Below are 24,596 nucleotides of genomic sequence, written 5' to 3' on the forward strand. Positions count from 1 at the left end.
GACACCGAGCGGCGCCAAAGCCACCGACACGGAGCCCGGGACCCTCACCGCTAGCCACCAGCGTTCAGCCCACGAGGACGCCAGGACGCGGGGCGGGTACACAGCGTGCGCGGGGACGCTATTGCGCACGAACGTCTGGGTCGCGAGTGCCGCGCTCTGGGCTAGCGAAGAGGCATGAAGAGCATGCGCGCTCAGCTGGCGTCTGGAACAGCCGCAGGGCTCGCTGGGCGGGGCGGGGCCAGCGAGCATGCACGCTGCAGCGTGCGCGGGCGGTGCCTGGAAAGTGTGCAATGCGCGGGGCGGAGAATTGAGCATGCGCAGTGACGGTACTCGCGGAGGTTGCCACGACAACCGCTAACCGGTGGGACGAATCGACCTCTGCTAACTTGGCTGAGCGTCGGGCGTCACTTGCGCAGTTTGTGAGCTGTACTGAGGCCAAGTCGAGCACCAGTCAGTGCCGCTCGAGGTCGGGCGTCCTGATCGGCTCGTGGAAGTCGCAAACCCCGGACGCGCAAGGTTCAGAAGTTAGGTCTGCATCTGTTTACAGTGATGGCTATCCCTTTCGGTTATTTAGTACGTCTGTTTATTGCCACTTAGGATGGTCATTAAGCATCCGGGCATCACAGCGACCTTGTTTCCGACCAGCCCGGTCTTCAGGGTGTGCTCTGAGGCTCCTGGAGCAGTGTGCTCCCTGTCTGGCGATGCCCTGCACGCTGAACCAGGACGGTTTCTGCCCCTCACACTCCCGCAGACTGAACTCTAATCTCCGTGTCTGTTTCGTTTAGAAATTGGAGTTGGATTTGATGTTTTAAGTTTGCAGTATTCAAAATTCTAAAATTTAATGAAGCTACAGGACTTTTTAAGGGTCTGTTTTTAAAAACTCTTACCGTGACAGTGGCTCACGATATAGAAATGATATAAAATCGTAATCTGTAGGGAGCTGGTTAATAATTACAAATGTTACTAACATTAAACAGTCTTTAGTATAAAGCAGACTGCAGAATGTAATGTAATGCAGGTTGCAGGCATTGTGAATATAGAAAATTCTGGAAATATTTCAGTGCTGTAATTACATTACCATTTCCCCAGTGCAGACTACTTTAGCAGAATGTTGTATAGCATTGTACATCTCTTGATGACAGAATTAGAAAAGAACAAGGAGAGAAATACAGCGATCTGTCCTCTGGTTTCTGAAGGTTTTTGAGCAGCACAGCCTTTTTAGTCTAAACCAAGGGTGTCTCTCACATGTGCACTAGTTCTCTTTTCTCTTTCTACACTACTTAGGGAATCTATTTCCTTTATTGGATAATTCAGTACGGATGATTATCCTTAAAAATACGGTATGGGTTTTTTTTTTTTTTTCAGTGCTAGAAATTGAACCCAGGGCGTTGCACATGGGAGGCAAGCACTGTCCCACGAAGCCACATCCCTGTCCTCTGCTTCCTTTCTGCTCACAGCCACATCCCATGCATTGAGGGTGAAGGATTAAGCCCAGATAGCACTGAGCCCCCCAGCCCCCTTTTGTGTTTGTTATTTTGAGACAGGTTCTAAATTGCCCAAGCTGACTTAGAACTTGCAAACCTGCCTCAGATTTTTAAGTAACTGGGATTACAGGTGTGTGCCACTGTACCTGATGAAAGTCCTGTGTGTGCGCGTTCACGCGCACATGTGAGACCCTGAGAATTGAGTCCAGGGCTTTTGCACCAAGCAGCACTCTGACCCTTTTTACTTTTGACTGCAGGGTCTTGCTAATTTTCTCAGGCTAGGCATGAATTTACAAGCCGAATGCTTCAATTACAGGCATGTGACACCATGCCCAGCGTCCAGTTTTTATTTGTTTGTTGTCCAATTCTGTACTATTGCAGACTGAATCCAAGGCTTATAGCGTGCTAGACGGAGCTACATTCCCAGCCCTTTCAGGATCTTCCTGAATTGTCTAGAGTGAGCTGAAACTTCCTGGTCTTGCCTCAGACTGTAGTCAGGATTTCAAAGTGCTCTACTGTACCTGCTCTTCATATCCAGCTCTTTCTAAAAGTCCGGCCCTCAGTGCTATTTCCTGGATTGCATAAATAACTTTGTTGTTCTCTGTACTAGTACATTTTGGACCTCGCCTTCATAAAATACAGCCTTGTCCAAAAATCAGAAGTGGAAATTCCAAATTCTTCCACCAACTTTGAAAAAAACTAGAGCAAGGATGATTGCATACAGGGTACCTTCTGTGCCATAATTTTGCTTTTACTCATTTACAAGATTTTTCTTATGCAGCCTGTACAATAACTCTGGGAAGTTGGATGTAATGCTTATTTTATAGGTGAGGAAACAGATGCGCACCTGCTAAGTATCTTGCTCCTAGAATGGTAGAGCAAAGTCGGTCCACAGTTTATCTGTCCCTGTACCGTCCCGCTGTGTCTGAGATAGAGCAGTTAGCCAGCCTTCCTCTTCCAGTCTCTTCATGGTTCCCTTTCTCCCTGGGAATAAAAATATCATGCTCGTTTCCTAAGTGCTCTGCATTCCTTGGCCCTAAACCACTGTGTTTATTTCCCGCTATTTTTCAATTCTCAGTTTAAGTGTTATATTTAGGGCTGGGGATTTAGCTCAGTGGCATAAGCACTTGCCTGGAGGTGCAAGGTCATGAGTTCCATCCCCAGCACCAATAAATAAATAAATAAATGTTATTTTTAAGAGGCTTTTTTATTAACTATTCTCAGTTCTTTTTGGTCCCCTATTTAGTTGTACTTAGGTATAATGTTATATTTGTCAGTATTTTTCTTGTTTAAAGTATTCCCTCCAATTCTGGTGAAGTGTCAGGTAATAACTGGTTTCAGGTCCTTTCCTTCCTGCAGAATCCAGGTGTGAGCTCAGTGCCACCTTGAGTAGGCACTGGTCTTGTGTCACTACCAATTGGACCCTTCATAGGGATCTTCCTCATAAACTTCATAAAAGATTCTTATGCACACACTTTTGGTGGTTTGTGTTTTTGCAGTGGAGGACAGAGAGAGAAATGTGTGCGATGTGGTGACAGGATTCCTCGCAGCCACCCCACAGCGCTTCCTCATTGGCATGTTAAGAAACAAGGTACAGCCTCCTCGGTTTTATAAGTGGAACATACTTTTGATTCACACTCTCGAGAGCACGAGTCAGGTGTGGACCTTGCCCCGCTAGCGTGTGAGCAGGAGTGGGCCCCACGCATGTGGTCTGGGGCAGTGGGAAGTGGGTGAGCCAGTGCTGCCTGCGAGCACCTTCTGCCTGGATTGTGACTTTCATTCTGCTTAGGAAAAGCGCTACATTTTCACAAAAAGTATAAACTTGGATGCTGAGTGCTCTCTAAGATTGGACTGGAGTCTAATTTAATTATAGTGAGACAGTGTGAGTCTGCTTAGGCATGCACAGGTTTATAAGTCACAATGCCTTTATTTATATTATAATTAAGGCTTTAGTAATTAAATGAAAAATGTTCCTGAGTTGTTAGCATAAGCGATGAGCCTGGGGTATGTGGGGTTTAGGCACCCGTGCTCTAAGGGTTTTCTTTACCCTTCAGATTGGTCAAATGGACCCTCAAGTCCACTACCAAAGCCTGTTCTCTCCTAAGTAGTATGCTGCATAATGACCCTGTAACAAAGACTTCTTTTCCTGCTTTTTAGGACCATCCATCTCCAAAGGAGAACTTAGTCCTCACCGCAGTTGCTTTACAAGATCACATTTTACGCGATCTTCAGCTTGGAGATCTTTCTGTAGCTGGTCAGCTTAAGACAAATATTCAAAAGAAGGAGAACAGGTCAAAGTCTCTGAAAAGAGATGCTAAGGCAGTGATAGATACTGGGCTTAAAAAAACTCCAGAGGGCTCCAGAGTGGAAGATCCAGAAAAGGAGTATGTTCTTGACCCCACTCCACCGCCGTTAACTTTAGGTGAGCTAATCCAGTCCTGAAGATGCGGGCTTATTATCACTAATGAATCTATTGAGTTTAATGGCACAATATTTAAGGTACACAACTAATTTGCTTACCACAAAGATTCGCATGTGCTGAAGCTTTAAAATGATAGGGACAAATTGAGCAAGAACATGAAGATACACGCTTGGCATGGTAGTACCCTCCTGAATCCCAGCACTCTGGGAGGCTGAGGCAGGAGGATTGCAAGATGGAACCTAACTAAGACAATTGAGTGACTTAACAATCTCTGTCTCAGAAAAGTTTTTAGAAAGAACTTAAACTCAGTACAGAGGCCCTGCATTCAATCCCTAGTACACTCACATACACAGGAGAATAAGGATAAATAACTAGTAGAAATAAAACTTGGATAAATAAAAGATGGAGAAAGGAAACTCTAAAGTGAATCTCAGTAGACAGGCAAACAGCACAGTAACCACCATCGGTGATGAGGATGCGGTGGGAAAGTCATGCTGGACCAGGCTGTGTGCATGGAGGCTGCCAGTATGCCCCGCACAGTGCCCACTGCAGAAGGGAAGGTAGCTCCTTCTGCCTGCCCTGAGTTGCTCTGCTCTGTGAAGCCTGAAACTTTCACAGTGACGATTCAGGGTGGCCAGGGCATGGTCTGGTATTAATAAACCTTTAAATTCCGTGCCGGCCACACTCTGCCGCTGAGCTACATCCCTAACCCCCTTCTATTTAGTGCCTGCCTTCCTTTCTCTTAGGCTTGTCTGGTTTTGTCAGCAGTGTCTCTTTTGAGAAAAATTAAGCTGAGTTCATACCTAGTATTGGGGTTTGGGTTTCTTTTCAGCTTCTGTTTTCTTTGCATTTCCACCCTCTCTCCCCCTTGCCCTCCTCCCTCGTTTCCTTTTGTTCTTTAATATTTCTTTATCCTGGTTTCTCCAGTTAACCGCTCAGGCCACTTGCTTCCCAGCTTTGACTCCTGGCACTTGCAGTCCAAGCAGTGCGTCCTTTCTCTAAACTGCTCCCAGCACATTCTCAGGCTTTGAGCACCTGGCTTGTGGACCACACCTCTTCATTTTCTTTTCGGCTCTTTTTGTTTTTGTTTTTGGGTTTGTTTTGTTTTTGAAACAAGGTCTCATCTTGCTGTGCAGTTCAGGCTGGCCTTGGGCTCACTTTGTAGTCCAGGCTGGTCTCTAACTTGCAACAATCCTCCTGCCTCAGCCTCCCAAGTGCTGGGATTACAGGCATGCACCACCACACCCGGCTGTTTTTGGCTTTGTTTTGTTTTGGTTTGGTTTTTGGTTTTTGGTTTTGTTTCATTTTGTTTTTTGAGCTTCAGTTGTTGGGTCACATGGCTTGCACATCTGTAATTCTAAAGCCCAAAATCCAAAACATTTTGGGCACCAACATGATATGATTTTGGATTTTAAATTTGGATAGTCAGCTAGTAAAATCTTTGCAAATATTACAAAATAAAATTTTTTAAAAAATGCTTTTGATTGGGGCTGGGGATTTAGCTCAGCGGCATAAGTGCCTGCCTTGCAAGCAGGCAGTCGCGAGTTCAATCCCCAGTATCAATAAAAAAGAAAAAGAAAAAAAAAATTTTTTTTAAAAATGCTTCTGATCCCTGACATTTCTGATAAGGAAACTCAATTTGTTCCTGAATTTTTAGGCACAGTTATTGTTTGGGACTTGGCTTTAAAGTTATGGAGTTTTTATTGCTATTTTAAAATAGGATGTTTATTTCAGAAGCAGTTTAGATTGATAGAAGAGCTGCAAAGGTGGTCCATGCTTGCTGTGTACCCGGTGGGCTTCCCTGGCACTAACATTTTTATATTTTATATTATCATGATCTGTCTTGCAAAATGAGAAGCCCACGCTGGCCCCTCCACTGACTGAAGTCCGGACTGGGTTTATCTGCTCACCCACCAGTGCCTATCATGCACCAGGATCCAGCTCAAGTGCCTACCGTAACAGTTTCCTTGTGACCTGGGCATGGACTCCTGGCCAGGCAGTCGGTCCCTCAGTGTGGTTGTCTGTTTTTCTCTCATGGTGAGAGAAAATGGGGCTTATCTCAGGTCTTATCTCAGGTGCCGTGGAGTACATGGTGACTTCCCCCTGCTGACACAAACCATGACCCCTGGCTAATGGGCACCTGCCCAGCCACATTCTTCCCTTGCCAGCTCTTCCTGGGGAGCAGCTCTTCCTGGGGAGCAGCTCTTTCTGGGGAGCGGCTCTCCACATCCAGCCACAAGGCTGGGGCAGAGCAGGGACTGAGCTCACTCCCAGAGGGGAAAACTGCATACACTGATACCTTGGTTGTTGAAAGGCTCCAAGCTTGAACTTTCCACTACTTGAACCACAAGTTCAAAAAAATCTGATCAGTGTTCATAACTTTGCTCGATGATCAAAGCAAAAGTCTGACTTGAAAAAAGTCTGTAATGGGTCGAGAGAAAGTCACACATGGCCTCTCACTGCAGACGCAACGGGTGATGCTTCAGTCTCTGGGTGACACTCTCCCACAGACAACGTAGAGTGCTCGTATTAGTGTGTTAAAACCTTCATCACTGTGCTTTCTTTTTTGGCACTTTATTTGCGTAAAACATCATAACCATGGCTCCAAAGAAAGTTAGTGGTATTGACAGTAAAGCTAAGAGGAAAACCGTGAGACTCGTGATAGAGTTAAGGAAGCACATCACTGAGAAATTCATTGAAGTCTTGGAAAAAATAATTTATAAGTGTAATTTTGGGGCTTCAGAACTAATGTTTTGGTTTTTCATTATTTCTTATGGAAAAAATATATTTAGTTCTCGATCTTGTTGGTGTTAAATTTGGAACAAATTAAGTTCAACAATTGAATTGTCACTGTATTTTATAAGGAATTCTTCTCTAAGACAGGTGTTTCCACTTCGCATTGATTCCTTTACCCAGTCATCTGTACCAGTGATATTGGTGGCACTAATTTTGTCCTTCAGATTATATCTAATACTGTCACTATTATTTCTTATTGGGATCCTTGACCACTGGCTCTTTTGCTTTGGCCCTTATTCTTTGTATTTTGTATTTTTTTGTATTTTTTATTCTTTTGTATTTTGTATTTTTTTCTTTCTGCTGTGACAAGATCCCAGACATGCATGTGGTCTGTTTCCTGCCCCAGCCCTAGAATGGCTGTTTCTCTAGGGAGCCAGCTTCCTGTCACTGAAGCTGTGCCACAGGATTGCACAGCGGTCACCACTTAGCACAGTCCCACAGCCTGGTTAGTGCAGGCACAGACAAGGAGGCTCTGTCTAGGTAACAAGGAGGAGCAGGTGCCAAAGGTGGAGTCTCGGTCATACGGCGAGTCCTAAACATCCTGGCTCTCTGGGAGTGATGTCCACCATCATGCCCGCCAGGTCCTTGCCCCCACCTGAAGACCAGGCTTCCAGCACCATGTCCCTGTTTCTGTTCCTCCATCTGGAAACATCTCTGCCTGGCGATGATCTCTGCACCCTCAGGCTCCACTCCATGTCTCTGTGGTCAAGGAACCTTGGGGTGGTTTTCTTCAAAGTGTTGTTCTTTGTTTTCCGTTCACTGTGAGGAAGGGAGGAGGTTCCTAGGGATTGAATTCAGAGCTTTTTATTTTTATTTAGAGACGAGACAAGAGACAAGAGACAAATTTCCCAGATTCACCTTACATTTTTGATCTCCCTGCCTCCCAGAGTGCTGGGATTGCAGATGTGTGTAGTCACTCTGCAGTGTCTGAGTTTCAGGTGTCCGAAGGTCTAGGCCAATCCCGTCCCCGCCTGTCTTCCGCTGCATCCTTTTGCCTACTTCCTGTGAGATAATGTTAACCTTTCCTGTCGCTTTTCAGTGGACACTCACACTCAGCCGTGAACCTGCCCATGACTCCCTCCTCCTCTGTCAGGGCTTCCTCTTCTAGTTGTCAGTGTGATGTTCCTCTTTAGACTCGGAAGATCCACTGGTGGGCTGACACCTATTTTTGCGCTGACCATTGCATGTCCGCTCGGTGGGCAGAGGGACACCTGATGGTGATACTTAACTCCTATCTGCGTTTCCCCCCAGTGTGTCACAGCTTCTCCCAGTTTTCCCCTTGGGGACACTGGAGCTCCCTGCCTGACCCAGGGTGAACACATGGTGGGAATAGGGCTACTGCTGAACTGAGAAATGTGTCCTGACAGAAATGTCGCATCATAGGGCATTTGTGGCAGGGAAGACAGACGATCGCTGTGCAGTTCACAAAGGTCGCTGGGGGCAGAAGCGGGATGAAGTCTGGGAAGGAAGTGCTTAAGGCTGATTGTTAAATCGAGCAAGGAAGGATGAGGAAAGTTTGGAAAAACCAGCATTCAGTTTTTCCTTCCACAAAATCGTCAGTCCTGCTTACCTTGTAGAATTTCTGTGAATGTTAAATGAGATGTGGGGGTTGTTTGTCAATAAAATCATAAATCAGTGTTGAAGTGTAAGGTGTTATCACCGACTCCCACATCTCTGTGGGAAAATAGCGTTCTGTGTATTACGAAGCAATATGGAGCTATACATGCACTGCTTGAACCCTTGGTAGTGGGGAGTGTCGTTGAAGTCACAGATGAGTCCCGATTCCACTCACGCTGCTATCTGCCCTACAGCACAGAAGCTGGGCCTTTTCGCACCTCCCCCACTGCCACTATCACCAGCCGAGTGGGACAGCGTGAAGCAGAGATCCGTTCTGCATGGAGACTCCGCACAGCCATGCCCCATATGCAAAGAAGACTTTAAGCTCCATGCACAGGTGCTGAGCATGTGGAGGGGCTGGGCGGGAGTCTGTGTGACAGTGGGTGAGACAGACCCCAGGTTGAGGACCCCGGGCCTCTGCTTTCCAGTTCTAGCCCCCAGCATGCCACCTCCTCATCCTTACCCTTTGGTTACCACCAGGGAGAATGTGCAGGTGGAGGAGCCAGACAGTCTCATCCAGCACTTGGTGCTGTCACCCTGAGACTGCAGCCAGCAGAGGCAGGGAAGCGGCTGAGGCCTCCCACATGAAGAGTGCATGCAGCCGGGCTTATTAATGCGTGAACTGCAGTCACGAAGCCGTGGTAAAGGCTGACGGTACTGGTTTTATAGACTGTGTCTGTGCAGCCTTCACCTGACTAAGCTGTCACCCTGGGGAAGAAGGACACTGTCCTCGAGTTGTCGGGGCTGACAGCTGCCCCCTGCCAGTTTTCTGCAACATGTAGCATGACACTCCCTGCACTGTGCATTGAGAGGCCAGGCTTGGAATCCCAGCCGAGGGACCCAAGGCTTCACTGACACCTGGGCTGAAACTCCCAAGTTTGTCTCAGGAAGTTTTGTCATCGGCACCTAGGTTCACATCATTAGACTTGTCCATTGCTACTGTGAACTCACAGATGAAGATCTGGACCGTGCTTTTATCTTCCAGTTCTCTATAGAAACTAATCCTACCTATGGGATGGTTAGGTGCTTTGGAAAAATCATGGGCCTTGAACCGCAGAATGCACACCTAAGACAGTTTATAATTCAGTGCCTTAATGTAATGAGAGTTAACAAAGCCACAGGGAATCTTCTTGGCCTCAGCAACCTCTCAATTATTCTGCAAACATTTCTTGTGTGAAGAATGAAAGCTTAAATATCTTACAGGGTGTCAGGGCACAGTCTGCACAATCCTTCTTCCATTGCCTTTTGTGTTTCTCATTAAATTCTAATATTGCTGTTTGCTTATAGATACTAACCCTTTTCTGTTTTTCTTTACGTCTGGAAAAACAGTAGTTGGCTGAGCATGGTGGTGTATACCTATTACCCAGCTACTCTAGAGGCTGAGGCAGGAGGATCACAAGTTCAAGGCCAGCCTGGGCAACTTAGCACCACCCTGTCTTAAAACTTAACAAATGGAGAGGGTTGGGGATACAGCACGGTAGTACAGCATCCCCGAGTTCAGTCCTCAGTACCACCAGAAGGTGTGTGTGGGGTTTGAGGCATCTGACTGAACAAAGCCCCAAGAACGGTACTTACTCAGCGTTTCTCTTGCCCTGGTCAGCCTCTGTGGGGTGGCCTTGCCCTTCCCCACCGCTCGGTCTGTCTGGAAATGCACCTATGCTGTCCCACTCGTTTTAACAGCTCATCTCAGGTGTGCTGTGTTATTTGGGCTGTGGGCAGTGGTGTTACTTCACTGCTGCATGACACGCTTATGCTGAACTAAACTGAACCAAACATGGATAAACATCAGAGCCATCCGTCCGTCTGTCCGTCTGCTGCTTTCGTGCTTCAAAGCAGCAGTGCAGATTCTTCCCCAGCACGTGGCGAGTTGCTGGCAGACACCCCTGACCAGACCCTCTGTCTCCTGCAGGTGCTGCTGTCCTGCTCCCATGTGTTCCACCGGGTGAGTAGCCGCTGCCCACACTGCCCACACTGTCCACTCTGCCCCCGCAGGGCCGGGCCCGCTCACCTTCAGGTCCCCGGAAGGGCCATTCAGTGTGTCCCTAATCTCCACGTGTAGTTAGGATATGACTGGGGGCCACAGGAGTGCTGATCCTGTTTTGAAAATCGTGAATTTGCCAGAACAAAGGCGGCCCAGCTGTTTGTCTAGTGGACTGTTGTCAGTACCTCACATCAAAGCCCTCACTGCTCATCCTGCTGCATCTGGAGGCAGCGCTCACGTGCCCTCCCGCCACACCAGACAGCCCCAAAGTTTTGATGTCCCTGCATGTCCATTCTTGTAAAAGATCGCTTTGGGAACAGGTTTCATGAGGAAGGTGTTAACATCTGATGAAACTCCTTCCCTTCACAATCTAAATTGGACTGAGTCTCATAATTATGAGAGAAAAGAACACTGTAATTACATTCGAAGTAAAAATGTTATTTATAAATAATTACTCATAAAATTCTAAGCAAAATCTGTTTCTTCAGGCATGCCTTCAGGCCTTTGAAAAGTTCACAAATAAGAAAACCTGTCCTCTGTGCAGAAGAAACCAGTACCAAACCCGCGTGATCCACGATGGAGCCCGCCTGTTCAGGGCCAAGTGCGCAGCACGGTGGGTGACACGACTGGCCCCGCGGGGCTACACAGAGAGGAAGGTGATGGGGAGAGGGGCGTGTCCCTCTGGAACCTGGCAGCACAGGAGTCCAGGAGCCCTGAAATATCTTAAAACTAAGCCATCATGAGGAGTTACCGTCAACTGTCTGTTTCAGAATCCAAGCCTGCTGGAGAGGTTACATTGTCAGAAAGTGGTACCAAGCTCTGAGGAAGATCATTCCTCCCGCTGACGCGAAGCTACGCAGGAAATTCTTTGAAGAGAAGGTGGGTAAAGATCACAAATTCTCCAGTCTCTAGGTGGAAGGGATCATTCGGGGTCCCTAAGACTTTGAGACTTGCTTCATTTGGGGGGTTTTTAGAAGGGTTGAGAGGCTCACCGAACTCCTGTTCAGCTCAGTGGTCTCCAGTCTGTTCCTAAAGGGATGGTACAGTAAGTTCAAAACAACTTTTGTTTGGCCATTTTGAAGCTTTGAGGGTCCCATCCGGAACTGCCTGTAGCGCAGGTACTCGAATGCAGCCTGTGTGGCCTAAGTGTGGAGGGGACTGTGTGTGTCCAGGCCATAGGGTACCCCAGATGGACGCTTGCTTTTCATCACTTGTCTTTTACTTTCACTTCTTGGAGTCTTACTCAGAAATTTCCTGTGCCTGAACTTGAGGTGTGGCAGAGTGGGAAGAGCCAGCCGGTCCTGGGCCCAGACCTCCCCTGCCTTAGTTTGGTGGCACTGGGAGTGGCAGCTGTTGTGAGGCTGTGACAGAATCGTTTCTGCTCTGTGATAGCATCATTTGTGCCCTGCACTGTGGGTCCAAGAACAAAACGAAGTCTTTACAACAGGCACTGAAATGATGAATATGATTTAAGTTAATGTTCACATAAATTGTTTCAGATTTAGCAGTACTCCGTGATCTATTTTTATACTAGCACTAGGATGTCCTCAGAGGCTTCCGACCAACAGGTCGCAACTCCTGATCATCACGCTGTCCTCTCATCGATCTCCACAGAAGCTCCATGCACATGGTCAGCCATGTTTTGCTGCACATTGACCTTTTAGGCTGCATCCCACTTAGTTTCCAAGCAACAGGAAGCCCTCTGCCTCCATCCAGGGCAGCCCTGTCTCCCTGCAGGGGACCTCCTTCGGCCACAGGCAGGCAGGCTGAGTCTGTGTCCACCTCATAGGTTCCAGATTGTCTGCCCTTCTCTGAGGACAGCATGGGTCCCCAGGAAATGGCCTCTACTGGCTATCTCCAAACCACCCAGGAGACCTGAAAGAAGTGTTGAGGCTGGACTATAAAGCAGTCTGATTAATACCCTGGTCACTTAAGTAATGCAGTTCTAAGCACGTGTAAAAGTCATTGGGGACCTTGGCTCATCACGATACCCTGCCACTTCAGAGTTAAAGGAAAATCTGCAAGTTTCCCTCAGCAATAGGACAGTGACTAGTACATCATAGGCAAAACGTGGAAACGCTGCAGGTGGAGCCATAGTGCAAGTGGTGAGAGACTGCTGCAGTGGACGCCTGAGACACCCTTCTCCTGGCCTGGCACAGGCTCCCGCCTGCCTAAGGCAAGCAGACACACAGAGGCGAGGCTGTGGATAGTCTGCAAAGCTGTACATGAATATGAAACAACAACACTCTCCAAGGCTGTGGTGGCCCTCATAGTTGAAGTAGGAATAAAAAGTACGTAGGGAAGTTAGAGTCTGGTGAAGGATCCTCTCCTGGCCTGTTTACTGTGAGTCCTGCTTTAAAAAAAAAAAAAAAAAAAAAATCTTCCACTTTCCTGCTGCTATAGTTTAGACTGAAAAGGCCCCAAGAAGTCTCACGTGCAGAGGAGGCAGGTCACCGAGGTATGACCTAGCAGGGTGTTTTGTTTGTTTGTTTTTTAAAGAGAATAAAACCAAGCAAAAAAAAAAAAAGAAGAATAAGAACAATCAAAACAAACCAGTGTGACACAAAATAATATGAAATCAACAGTGGCTACCATAATGCCTCTCACTGCATTCAAAATAGCTGCCCATACCTTCAGACATAGTAAAAATCAAACAAACAGAACAGAATAGAACCAGTAAAAACAAAATAATGAATGTGATAAAGGACTTCAAAACAAGATAATAGTGAATCCAAAACAGCTACCATAATATATCTTGTTATCTTTGGAATAGCTGCCCATGCCATTGGCTATAACAAAATTAAAACAAAAGAGAATAAAACTCAACCCATCAAACCAATGCAAATGATACTGGACTTCAAGACCAGATAATAGGAAATTAACAGTGGCTACCACCCCCAGAAGGAGATTCCCCCACAGATGCCACACTGCATACCGTTATCTTCTGAATAGCTCATCAGACCACTGGCCCTAAACCTGCAAAATCAGTGAAACACCAAACACCACAAGCGTCAAATTGCTTTCCACCTGAGTAGCTATCATTGTAGCCTGTGTTCTCCAGCTCAGCTGGTCACTTACAAAGGTGGGGTGGGGTGGGGATTGGCTCTTCTTGTTTCCCAGCTGGCATGCCAAAAGGGGCTGGGGTCTGGCTTCTCCCCACCGGCAGTGGCTTGTGCATGGTATGCTGGTTCACCAAAAGGGCTTGCTTCTTGGTGAATTCTGGTTCTCTTCCCCAATAGTCTGTAAATGGCCGCAGGGTATATTCTTATTCCCAGCTCCTTCCTGTGGTCTCTGCTTCCTGGCTTCCATGCCATATGCAGCATTTCCTTCTTTTTTTTTTTTTTTTTTTTTTTTGCACTGGGGATCAAACTCATGAACTCACACTTGCACATTTGCACACTTGCCAGGCACCAAGCTATACCCCCTAACCTGTGTGTGGCATTTCTCTACTAGGCTCTCTCACCATGCTATCTCTGCCTTGGAGCTTTCCAACTGTGCACTAAACTCACTAAAATATAAGCCAACATAAACTTCTCCTTTAAACTGCAGGTTCCAGGTATTTTGTTCCAGCTGCAGGAGAGTAAATAATACTAGTACCAGAGAAGTAGGCTGATTGCTATGACTGTACCTGACCATGTGGTTCCAAACCCTTAGAAAACGTTTTGGGGGAGTTTGGAAAGGTTTGGAGATGCAGGCTAGAGAAGTCCTGGAATGCTGTAAACTGAGCTTGATGAGTGATTCTGGTTGGAGCTTAGAAGACAAAAGTATGGATAGGAGTTTAGACAGTAAAGGCCAGGCTCAGGTAATTTCAGTTGGAAATGAGGACCCTATTGGAAACTAGCCTAGAGCCTACGCATGTTATGCTTTAGAAAAATGTTTGTCTAGGTTCTGAGATTTTTCAGGAGACTGAGATTAATGATGATGGGCTAATTCATTTAATGGAAGGAACTTTAATAAGGCAACCTAACATTCAGGCTATGGCCAGAACTACAGTGAGAATGAGGAGAAAGAACACATCAATGAATGATTTTTAGTTTGAAGTTTCAACATAAGTAAGTACCTGCAAAGTTGGGGCAAAGGAGATGATTACTGGAAGGATTAGCATTTTTTTTAAAAGCCCAGTACTTTGTATCACAGCAATAGGAAAATGGTTTGAAGGCATCTCAGGAACTGGCCAGGCCTTACTCATCACAGGCTCAAAGATGGAAAACCATAAACCTTTTGAGAAGAGCATCTCCGGGAATGTGCTCAAGAAGGCCTCCTAGGGAACTGATTCCCTAGAATTCATTTCACTGTATCAGCTTCCCCAGCACTCAGTGGCCACTGTAGCCATGGTCCAAGGGGGCCTGACTGTCGCTCAATCTGGTATGGTCACTGTGGGATCAGGAAGAATTTGATCCACATATTAAAGGAAGGCCTGAGGAGCCGAGAAAGGAGGCAGTACGTGATTCTGTGCGAAGTCAGAGGCACACTGGAGAGCCCAGGAAGTTGGAGATGCCAGGAATGTGGGATGTCTACCAAGGAAAACAGGCAGCAAGTAGAGCCAGCCCAGAGAGGCCATTCAAGCTGCAACCACCAGTGCCACAGGGGTGGGTACCCCCAAGCCTTCTGAGACCCCTTCAGACACCTTACTCTGGTGTTAGACGTGGAGCTGTGGGATTTAGCATTTTCCCTGCTGGCTTTTCACTCTTGCTTTGCTCCCATTCCTGTCTCCCTCATCCTCCCTTTTGGAGTAAATATGTTTATCCTAGGCCATCAGATATTGGCACGATTGATGTTTCTTTTGATTGAGGGGCACAGTTTTGCTGTGTAGCCCAGGTTGGCCTCAAACTCAGGACAATCTTCCTAGCTCATTCTCTCAAGGGCTGGCATTATAGGTGTGCACACCCACACCTGATTCCTTTCTTCTGTTTTCAGAGGCTCACGGCTAAGGGTTTGCTTTGAGTCTCAGAGGAGACTTTGGACTTGGACTTTTCAGCAGTGCTGGAACTGTTAAGACTTTGGCAACTCTTAGATGGAGTAAATACATGTGACACAAAGAGATTTGCATGAGTTTTAGCAGGGAACGGGAGGAAGGTTATAGTTTATATCTGGATGTCTCCTTGAACCCACAAGCACTCAGTGACACAGCTTGTGGAAGGTGACTGGATTATGCGGGTGGCACGGCTGACTTGGTACGCCACACAGCTGACTGTGTTGCATCCCTGTTTTCACTCTACTTCTTGGCCGCCATGAGGCAAGCTTTCTCCTCTACCAGGCTCCACTGCCAAGCCTTTTCTTTTTTGGAGCCAACTGATCATGGACCGAAACATAAACCAAAATAAACCTCTCTTCCTTTAAGTTGTAGATATTGGGTATTGTGTCTCAGCAACAGAAAAATGACTAAAATAGGAGTTGGGGGGATGTTATGGTTTAAATCTAATGTGTTCCCAAAAAAAATGGCTCATGAAGGGGATTTAGCTCAGTAGCATATGCACCTGCCTGGCAAGCGTGAGGTTGTGAGTTCAATCCCCAATACCAAAAAAAAGTGTCTCATGAGATACATTCCAAATAAAATTAAACAAAATATTCTAAGTAATGGCTTTGCTCAAAAACGTAAGGAAAATAGCGAAGAGTGAAAAAATAATCAGAATGGAATAAGTCAATTTTAAAGTATTTTTAGAAATTCAGAATCTAAAGTATATATTATTCTACTGTTTGTGACAAAACTTAACATTCTTTGATGTATAGGTAAAGCTGTAGTTAGAGGAAAATTAGTAGCATCCAGTACAGTTATTATTGAGCAGGGAAGATTAAAAATAATGAACTTGCCAGGTGGGATGGCACATGCCATAGTCCCAGCACTGGGGAGGCTGAGGTGGTGGTGAATTTGAGGCCAGCCTGCGAGTTCAAGGCCAACCTGAACTACATAGGAATACCCCGTCAGTTTTTTTTAAATGTAGGGAACAGAAAATATAAAGTGAGTTATTTAAAAAAATAAAATAAAATAAAGCTAAACTGGCTCATGAAACCAGTAGCTGGTATTTCAGAGAAACAAACTTTTGAAATAAGTTTATTACTAGAGTTTTAAAAATAAAAACTGTAAGATAAAGTCTCATCAGGCTTAAAACCACTTGGATGAAGCAGTGAAATGTACAGGAAGCCAGCTGTGCAGCATGGTGCATGCCTGTAATACGAGGGACTGCAGAAGGCGAGGGCAGGAGGGCCACCAGTCTGAGCCCAGCTGTGCAGAACAGCGACTCAGTGAGGCTCTGTCTCAAAAGGTTTTTTCCTTTGGGCTGAGGATGTAGCTTTCTGTAAAGGTCCTAGGTTCAATATCCAGTAAAATACGTGCATGCACACACACACACACACACACACACACACACACACACGGAAGCTGTCTATGTATTTGGAAATAATTATTAGGTTATGTGAATACGGCATAAAATTTTGTACAATTAGAGCTTAAAATGTAATTGAAATTCCTTTCAATAACACTGCAAACATGAAGTTTAAAATATTAAATGGCAAAGATGATACAAACATCTCAATTTTTATTGACAAAATGTCAAACTTAACAGCCACTCCTAACATGGCAGCACCAAAAGTAGGATAAAAAATCTGTGTCACATTAAAGTCTGTGTGGAAGAAGCTAAAAACAGTTTTACAATAATAGGACCACAAAGAAGCAGAACTAGCTGCCCACAACACTTGGCCAGGCCGCTGAGAAGGAAAACCATGTGGAAGGATCTGTGTTTCACATGCTACAGGCGTAATGCCGTGTCTTCTGATGTGTACAAAATCATTTGGAAAAATCAGCAGAACTACAAGTATTAGGTGTCCAAATTACAAATAAGTATATAGCAATCATTTCCTGCATAGCAGCAATAATTATAAAATACAGTGACAATGGCAAGTTAAAACCTAAAACCTATTAAGTTAAAATCTAAAACCAGCTTGTAAGGAACATGCAACACACTAAGAGAAGAACATTTGTGGCGGTGCTGGTGCTGGGGGAGGCACTCCACTGCCGAGCTGTGTCCTTAGCGCAAAGTAAAGTTTTTTTAAGGCGAGCTGTGTCCTTAGTGCAAAGTTTTTTTAAGGCTTGAGTAAAAGTGGATATAAATAAAAGTGTCTCTTTTCCCCCATATAGTATAAATTTAATGTAATTCTTCATTCCCAAAGGAGTAGCTAATTCTTAAGTCTGTTTAATAAATTAGGAAGAAGTGAAAATTTTTCTGAAAAATTAACGAATCTTGTTAGATACTGAAGATACAAATATGGGAACGAAGAGTCTGGTGAAATAATAGAGGAAAAAATCACAAGATACAGGAATTCTCAGACTGCAGTGCAGATGTTTTGGGTCAGTGGTGAAAATCATTTAAATTAGGAAATTTAGACCTTCTCTGCAGGAGGGGGAATACTGCTTTGTAACACCCCCCACAGAAAAGGTCCACATGTGTTATGTGTAATTCAACTCTGTTGTACACACGATGCACAGGGTGCTAGGAATTGAACCAAGAGCCTTGCACATGCAAGGCAAGTGCCCTACCACTGAGCTACATCCCAGCCCTTGTAAATGAAATAAAAGGAATGCACTAGCATCAAAGACCAAGGATTTCCCCCTCTGACAGGCAGGAGCACTGAGGAGGTGGATGGGCTGTGCAGCTCCCTGCCCCCCAAGGCAAGCAGGAAGGAAGTGTCTGGTTGATCTCCGGACTGCATTTGTCCTGGCCAAGGCAAAACATTTGTCTTCACGGTCAGTAAAATAATTCATGAAATTTTTACCAAAAGAATATTTGTTGATGCCCATTTTAGTGTTTAGGGATTGAAACCGTTTTCCTGTGCTTGTTAAAATTGCAGTTATTAAGTAAAATATTTCACAGTTTAAACAAGAACAGCTTACCAACAAGTGTGGCCAGCGTGCTGGTGTAGCAAGCACCCACCCCTGCTGAGGCAGCCTGTCGGTCTGTTCACTTAACTTGACAGGCCACTGTACCTTAGGAAGAAAGGGAAATGCTCTTCTCCTTGTAGAAACAAAGTCATTATCTTTGTCAAATAAATATGCGTTTCAGTAAGAAAGTTTAAATTGATTATCTTCCTTTAAAAACTTACCGAAATACTTTGTTGAACATAAGGTTGTAAGTAAAGGCTTTAAAATCTAGAAATCTCAGATTATATACCCAAAAAATAAAACTGCTGGCCCTGAGTTCTCATATCTACCCTCACCTTAGATTCCAGAAGACGGTTCAGGCCAAAGTGTGTACTGAAATGCAGAGTCCACCTTCTGATGAATCAGTGTCCCTGCTCAGGTTTACTGTAGCACCCATTAAAAATAAATTCCAAAGCCAAGATGAACAGTGGCTCCCTCCAGGCACCCTTAGGTGGGCGACTGGCTTGTGATACTATTTGCAACATCCTTGAACGCCAGGTCTTAGGCCCAGCAGGAAGCCAGTGTGTTCCCTCACCTGTTCACCACCCTTCCCAGCCTTGGGGTGCACACAGCTTTAGATCCTGCAACGCACTACTCACATCTAATGCCTGAATTTTAGGACCTGGAGATTTCACAGGGCAGAACATGCAGCCACTGGTAGTATGGAATGTGGCAGATTCTTCATCTCTGGGATAATCCCAGTTCTTTAAATTGGAAGAAATGTGGAACCACCAACCTCATTTCCAATCCGCATCTCCTTTCTCACTGTTGGGAAACTTTATATTAATGCAAATTCATTTTATTTTTAATCTAACAATTAAACTTTCAAATTACATGGAAAAATAATGATGTGGCACATTCCAAAGTTAAAGATAGATAGATATGGAATCCACTGCTGCTCCCAGTCAGTCAATTCAAGGAAAGGCAGCTGGCTTTCCTTTGTCTTGAACAGCCTGTTTCAGTTCAGGATCTCAGAGGTCTACCGAACTATAAGAGAAATCGTGGGTTTCAGCAAGGTCCCAGGAAAGGATCTTTAAACAAAACACCATGTACTCACAAGTACATTTAATAAAAGAAAGACTACTTCAACACCTGTGTAGTAGGAAGCCCCCATGTACACACAGGGATGTGCATTGTCACAGTGGACTTAAAACTGCATAAAAATTCCCTCTTTTGAACTTAACTTTCCTTTGGTGGGTTGGTGGGTGAAAACTTCTTGCTGTACTTGGGAACCACTGCCATAGATCAAAGAAAAATTACCTTCAAGGAAAAAGAAGTTGAATCAATAGGAAAGAAAGGAAAGGGTGCCTAAACACCAGTGATGGTATTATGAAACAAATTAGGAAGGGTTGCTTTCTTTGTGTTCTGTAGGTTAGAGCAGACATTGTTTTAATAGCCCAGCTGAGATAAGCTTAGGCCATGCTGTTTTTCTCACTTGTCAGTTTTGCCTATGAAAGAACTGTGGTCCTGGGTTTTACTCCTATAATCTCAGATGCCCAAGTCTTCCTTTGGTTTTCATGTATGTATTCGGTATTAATAATCTTCAGGGACCATCTGTCCACAGGGACGTTCCTCTACACTGAGAACTTCCCTGCCATCTGACACATTGCTGACGAGTCTGGGCCACAGCACATAACTTAGTGCTACAATGCAAATTCTTTTTATTACTATGCCAGAGTCTCCTGGGAAGAATGGAAAAGCCCAGCATTGAGTTTTGTATCCTTAAATATCAGAGAATTAAAATTCAGCCTCAAAGGCCTTTGCCAGATGTTGGAGTTGTCTGGGGATGATACAGTGGTCCTGGTACACTTACTTACACAGGTTTGAAAACTCGGATCAAAGAGCCTGCAAAGGCCATGAAGCCGTTAGCCTGATTCCCACCAGCACTGTGTACAGAAAGCCCCTGGTTGCCCAGAGCACAGTGACTGGTCCTTGAATGCCTTTGATCCTTATCTGGAAATTCTGCTAGCATATGTCATATAACCAAGGCATGGTCTTTTATTGGTACAATTAGAACTTTTCAAATGCATTAGGTTATCTCAGCCCAGCTAAAGTCCCAAGCATTGTTTCAAAGGTGAAGTTAGTGATCTGTCAGATGCTGTGCTGAACTTCAGGGGCGCCTGCTCCCACGCCCACCAGCCCCTGGCCTGCTCAGGCTTTTTCATTTCCATCTCACCAAACAGCATAATGGTCTTCAAGTTTGCTCAGTCCTTTGACTTCCTTTATCACATAGAGATGGCAAACATTCTGTTGCTAACTTGAAGTGGCTCTAGGCAGCAAGACTGGGAGGATATTAAACCAGTAAAAGCTTATCAACTGATTCATTGATATGCTGTAAATTCCAGGCTTTTCATTTTGCTTTTGAGGGTGGCGTAAGTCAACACATTAGTAAGCAATTTGCTGACATCAAGATGGATCACTTAAGACGCCTCCTGGGTAGACAAAGTTCACCTGGGTACTTTTGTTAAGCATGTTTTTTTTAATGTTTAGCCAGTATGTTACTTGTCAATGACCTGTAATTGCTTTACATAACAATGACCCAAAGCCTTAGTTACCTAATTCATCAAATATCTGAATTATGAGACTTAAAAGGAAACCTGTATTAAGACCTTTATTCTTTTTAAATTGATTCTTTTTAATTTTTATATGCTTTACCTGTTTATGTAGAATTCCTTATATTAACTATAAGTAAAAACCAGAACTCACTTGTCAGTGTTTTTGGATACTTCTTGCCCTTTCGACTACTAAGGTAAACAAACCCACATCAAAAGAAGGGGAAAGATAAAGGAAAATAGAACCCTGCACACAGAAGAATTTGACATTTCAGAGATGTTTACTAGTAGTTGCACTTAGGAAGCTGCTTGGAACTGACTACAATCAGTGGCCAATATGTGGATTAAAAATTCCATTTTGGTGCTGAGGAGGGAGCACTGCACTGAGCTGCACCCCAGGTCCCCACGGCATCACCTTTGCCAACTCTGGAGTGCTTGGACTTACAAGAGCAGTCACATCACTTCACTTTTAGAGATATCATACCATAAAAAATATTGAAGAATTTTCACCATGTTTAGTAAGTTAATATCAGCATACTGGTTATAAGCTAACATTTTTAGTTTTGGAAGTAACGTCAAAATGATTCTAGACAAGAATTTTTCTCTTATGCCTCAAGAAGGAATTTCTACTGCACTCCTTTCAAATATGTACATTTGGGGCATGTATTTGTCCTTATTTCTAATCTATTGCAAACTTAAATTTTTATTGAATGCTAAGGGCCTTACAAAGAGGACTCAGGTGCTCCCCCAAATCTAAGGCACTCATTTGAGGAGATAAGAAATACACACAGAAAAGATAACATGAGCCAGCAGGTGGAGGGCCAGAAGTATATGTGGGAGCCTAAGTGGAGTTTCCTGTAGTTACTCATAGGACTGGAGGAAACAGAAATATTTCCCAGAACCAAGGAAGCAAGTTGATCACTTACAGGAGAGAGTAAAAGGGAAGGTTAGTGGCCTACAAATATTAAGAGGCCATGGGAAGTTTTTGATCAGGCAGACTGCATGGTAATGTGTTAAGAAGGGAACTGGGACTATAGGGTAGGCAGGGTCAGGGCAAAGGCTGTGGCAGCCCAGGCTCTGGTGATAGCAGGGTCCTAGCTCATGGCATACTGCCCAGCATCCTCTGCCTCTCTGTGTCACCTCCTGTATCTCCCCAGGAACGCACAAATTCCAGCCCTCCTGCCTCAGCAGCAGCACATTCCGCTGTCAGTGCTGGCTTCCTGCTAAATGGCAATGGTAAAGGAACAAGTTTTTTTTTTTCTTTTTCTTTTTGGTCTTTTTCATTTTTTATCGGTACCGGGGATCGAACTCACGACTGCCTGCTTGCAAGGCAGGCACTTATGCCGCTAAGCTAAATCTCCAGCCCCCAGGAACAAGTTTTTGTGGTCTTCCATCTTGAGGGCTTGCACAGCGCCTGAACCAGCCTCTACAGAAATTGTGTTCATTCTTTTGTCATTCACCACTGAATGCCCAGAAGTGATAAAAGTTAAAATCATCTAATTTGGATTGAATAAAACATTTTATTAATTACATATAAAGGGAATTATTTTTCTCATTTAAAAGGGCTTTTAATTTCTTTTAAGGAAGAAAGGTGAGTTGTTGGTGTGAAAATGATTGTTAGGCAGCCTAAATGGTGCTGCCCTACAAATCCAGCTGTGCACAGCAGCATGAGAGAGATATGGGCGGCTGTGTGAGGCGTTCCGAAGGCCTGGGCTGCTGAGTGCAGGCTTTGCCCTCAGCACTGGATGCACACAGCAGTCTCCTCATTTACCCATTCCCAGGTGCGCAGGGCTGGGCGTGCAGTGGGGAGAGATGACAAATCAAATGTCTTGTTAAAATACATGTGCAAGCAATAGTGCCGAGGAGACAGAGTAGGAGGGGCTCGGGGCATTAGATAAGGGGACCTGCAAAGATGATCTCTGAACAGAAACGGGTACCCCTGCAGGCAGGGAAGTGTCCTCAGGGACCCATGGAATGGAGCAAGGCACCTTGAGCATTCTCAAGGCCTGGGTGTGACCTTGGGAAAGCATTCTTAGCCCAGTCCCTAAGTTAACTTTTGTGTGTGTGTGTGTCTTTTTCCTTTTTATCGGTACCGGGGATCGAACTCACGACTGCCTGCTTGCAAGGCAGATGCTTATGCCGCTGAGCTAAATCCCCAGCCCCTAGTCCCTAAGTTAATAACCTGTGTCTGTTTCTCTAAAAACATTGCTTGGAGACAGAGACTGAGAGGAAGTTGGTAAGATGTATTCAGGCCTCGGAAAGCACCTCCTGCCCCCTCCCTCCCCAAGAGTGCCCTGTTGGTGGCTTAGCCCAGCTCTTCTGTCCTCAGTTCCTCCAAATCAGTCACCGCATACTGTGCTCCTACGACACCAACATAGAAGAGCTCTTTGCAGAGATCGACCACTGCCTGGCTGTAAATCGAAGCGTTCTTCAGCAGCTGGATGAAGAGTGTGGCCCTGAGCTCACTGATGAGGACTGGGAGAAAATCCAAGTGCAGGTAGGCTTTGAACGGGCAGCCAGGTTCACCACCGCTCATCCCCCACCAACTCGGGAGAGGGACCCTGCCTGGACTGGCCTGCTTAGCATACACTCCTGTGAGCCTTTACTATGAGTAGACCCTCACATTGAAATGGTGGATTCTGGCTGAGGGTGTTTTGTGAGCAATGCAGAGACCTGAGAGAAGAGACCATGTCCACGACCTTCCTGGAGGAGGTTCCCTGCGACTCTGGGCTGCCTGCCTCTTGCACATGCAGCAGCTTGGAAGGGAGGAGAAAGACAAGACTCAAAGCCAACATGCGGGAAAATTTAAGACATCACAGTAGCGAAATTTCCCAAGGAAGTTTAGCAGTTACATAGCCAAGTATTTTGAAAATTTCCATCTTGTTTAAATGCAGAAAGTATATTATTAGTGCTTAGCATATTAGAAAGTATTTTTGCTTTAAAATTGCTTATCACAGGCAGGTTACCATCCCCCCCACACACAAATTTGTCTATCCTGTGCCGCAGGCTGCTCACCGTGAGATCTCTGAGTGCTCCATCTGCCTGACCCCACTCCGGCCGCATGGGGATGGCGGGCATCCCCGAGCCACAGTCCTGCTGTCCTGTGCACACCTGTTCCACCACACCTGCCTCCTGGCCTTGGAGGAGTTCTCACTGGGAGACAGCTCTCCTCTCCACGTCTGTCCTCTCTGCCGGGCCTGCTACCAAAAGAAAATCCTCAAGTCTTGAATTGATGCTCAGGAAAAGTGCTATAATTTTGAGGGGAAAAAGTTTCCCTGGAAACTGGGTGGGTTTGGGTTCCCATGTGTTCTGTTCTCCAGGGACACGTCTCTTGGCAGGTATATCACATACAGAAAATGTAACCATATTGTAAAAGCCGACAACCAAGCCATCTAGTTTTAACCTTTAGTCTATGGTCTTTAAAAAATAAAAATGAATTCCAGAATCATGAGTTTAATCGCTTAATGTGGAGAGTAGTGTTATGGAACTATAGCTAGTAGTTCTGGCCAACAAACTAGGAAACGGAAACATTCTGAACACACTCCAGATGTTCTCCACGCACAGGAGTCTCACAGCCTCTGCTGGGCCTCGTACTTATTTTGCATCATCACTTTATTTCTGTGTGATAGATTCCTGTTGTAGTTGAGCACTTCAAATGCGTAAATCTAGGAAATAAAAACAAAATACTCCGTGGCATTCAACGTCAGAAAATGGCAAAGCAAACTTTGTAACGAAGCAGTAGACTGTTGTAGGTGTTAGTGGAAATTCCTTAATCAGGTGGTTTCTGACAGATTTTCTAATGATTGATCCTGAAAGGGTTGGTTCCAGG

General features: G+C 45.2%; 1 protein-coding gene across 1 annotated transcript; it reads left to right on the top strand.

The window, feature by feature from the left end:
* Nucleotides 1-289: 289 nt before the first annotated feature.
* On the top strand, nt 290-24,232 carry Rnf32 (ring finger protein 32). The gene is made up of 9 exons (XM_003469436.5): nt 290-529; nt 2,984-3,075; nt 3,642-3,906; nt 8,514-8,656; nt 10,229-10,261; nt 10,789-10,913; nt 11,071-11,179; nt 23,097-23,264; nt 23,774-24,232. The coding sequence occupies exons 2-9, from the start codon at nt 3,061-3,063 to the stop codon at nt 23,993-23,995; spliced, it is 1,080 nt and encodes a 359-aa protein (XP_003469484.1). The 5' UTR covers nt 290-529; nt 2,984-3,060; the 3' UTR covers nt 23,996-24,232.
* Nucleotides 24,233-24,596: the final 364 nt, after the last annotated feature.

Source organism: Cavia porcellus, unplaced genomic scaffold, assembly GCF_034190915.1.
Source record: "Cavia porcellus strain 051 isolate PalLab524CR breed Dunkin Hartley unplaced genomic scaffold, mCavPor4.1 scaffold_6, whole genome shotgun sequence".
Taxonomy (NCBI): domain Eukaryota; kingdom Metazoa; phylum Chordata; class Mammalia; order Rodentia; family Caviidae; genus Cavia; species Cavia porcellus.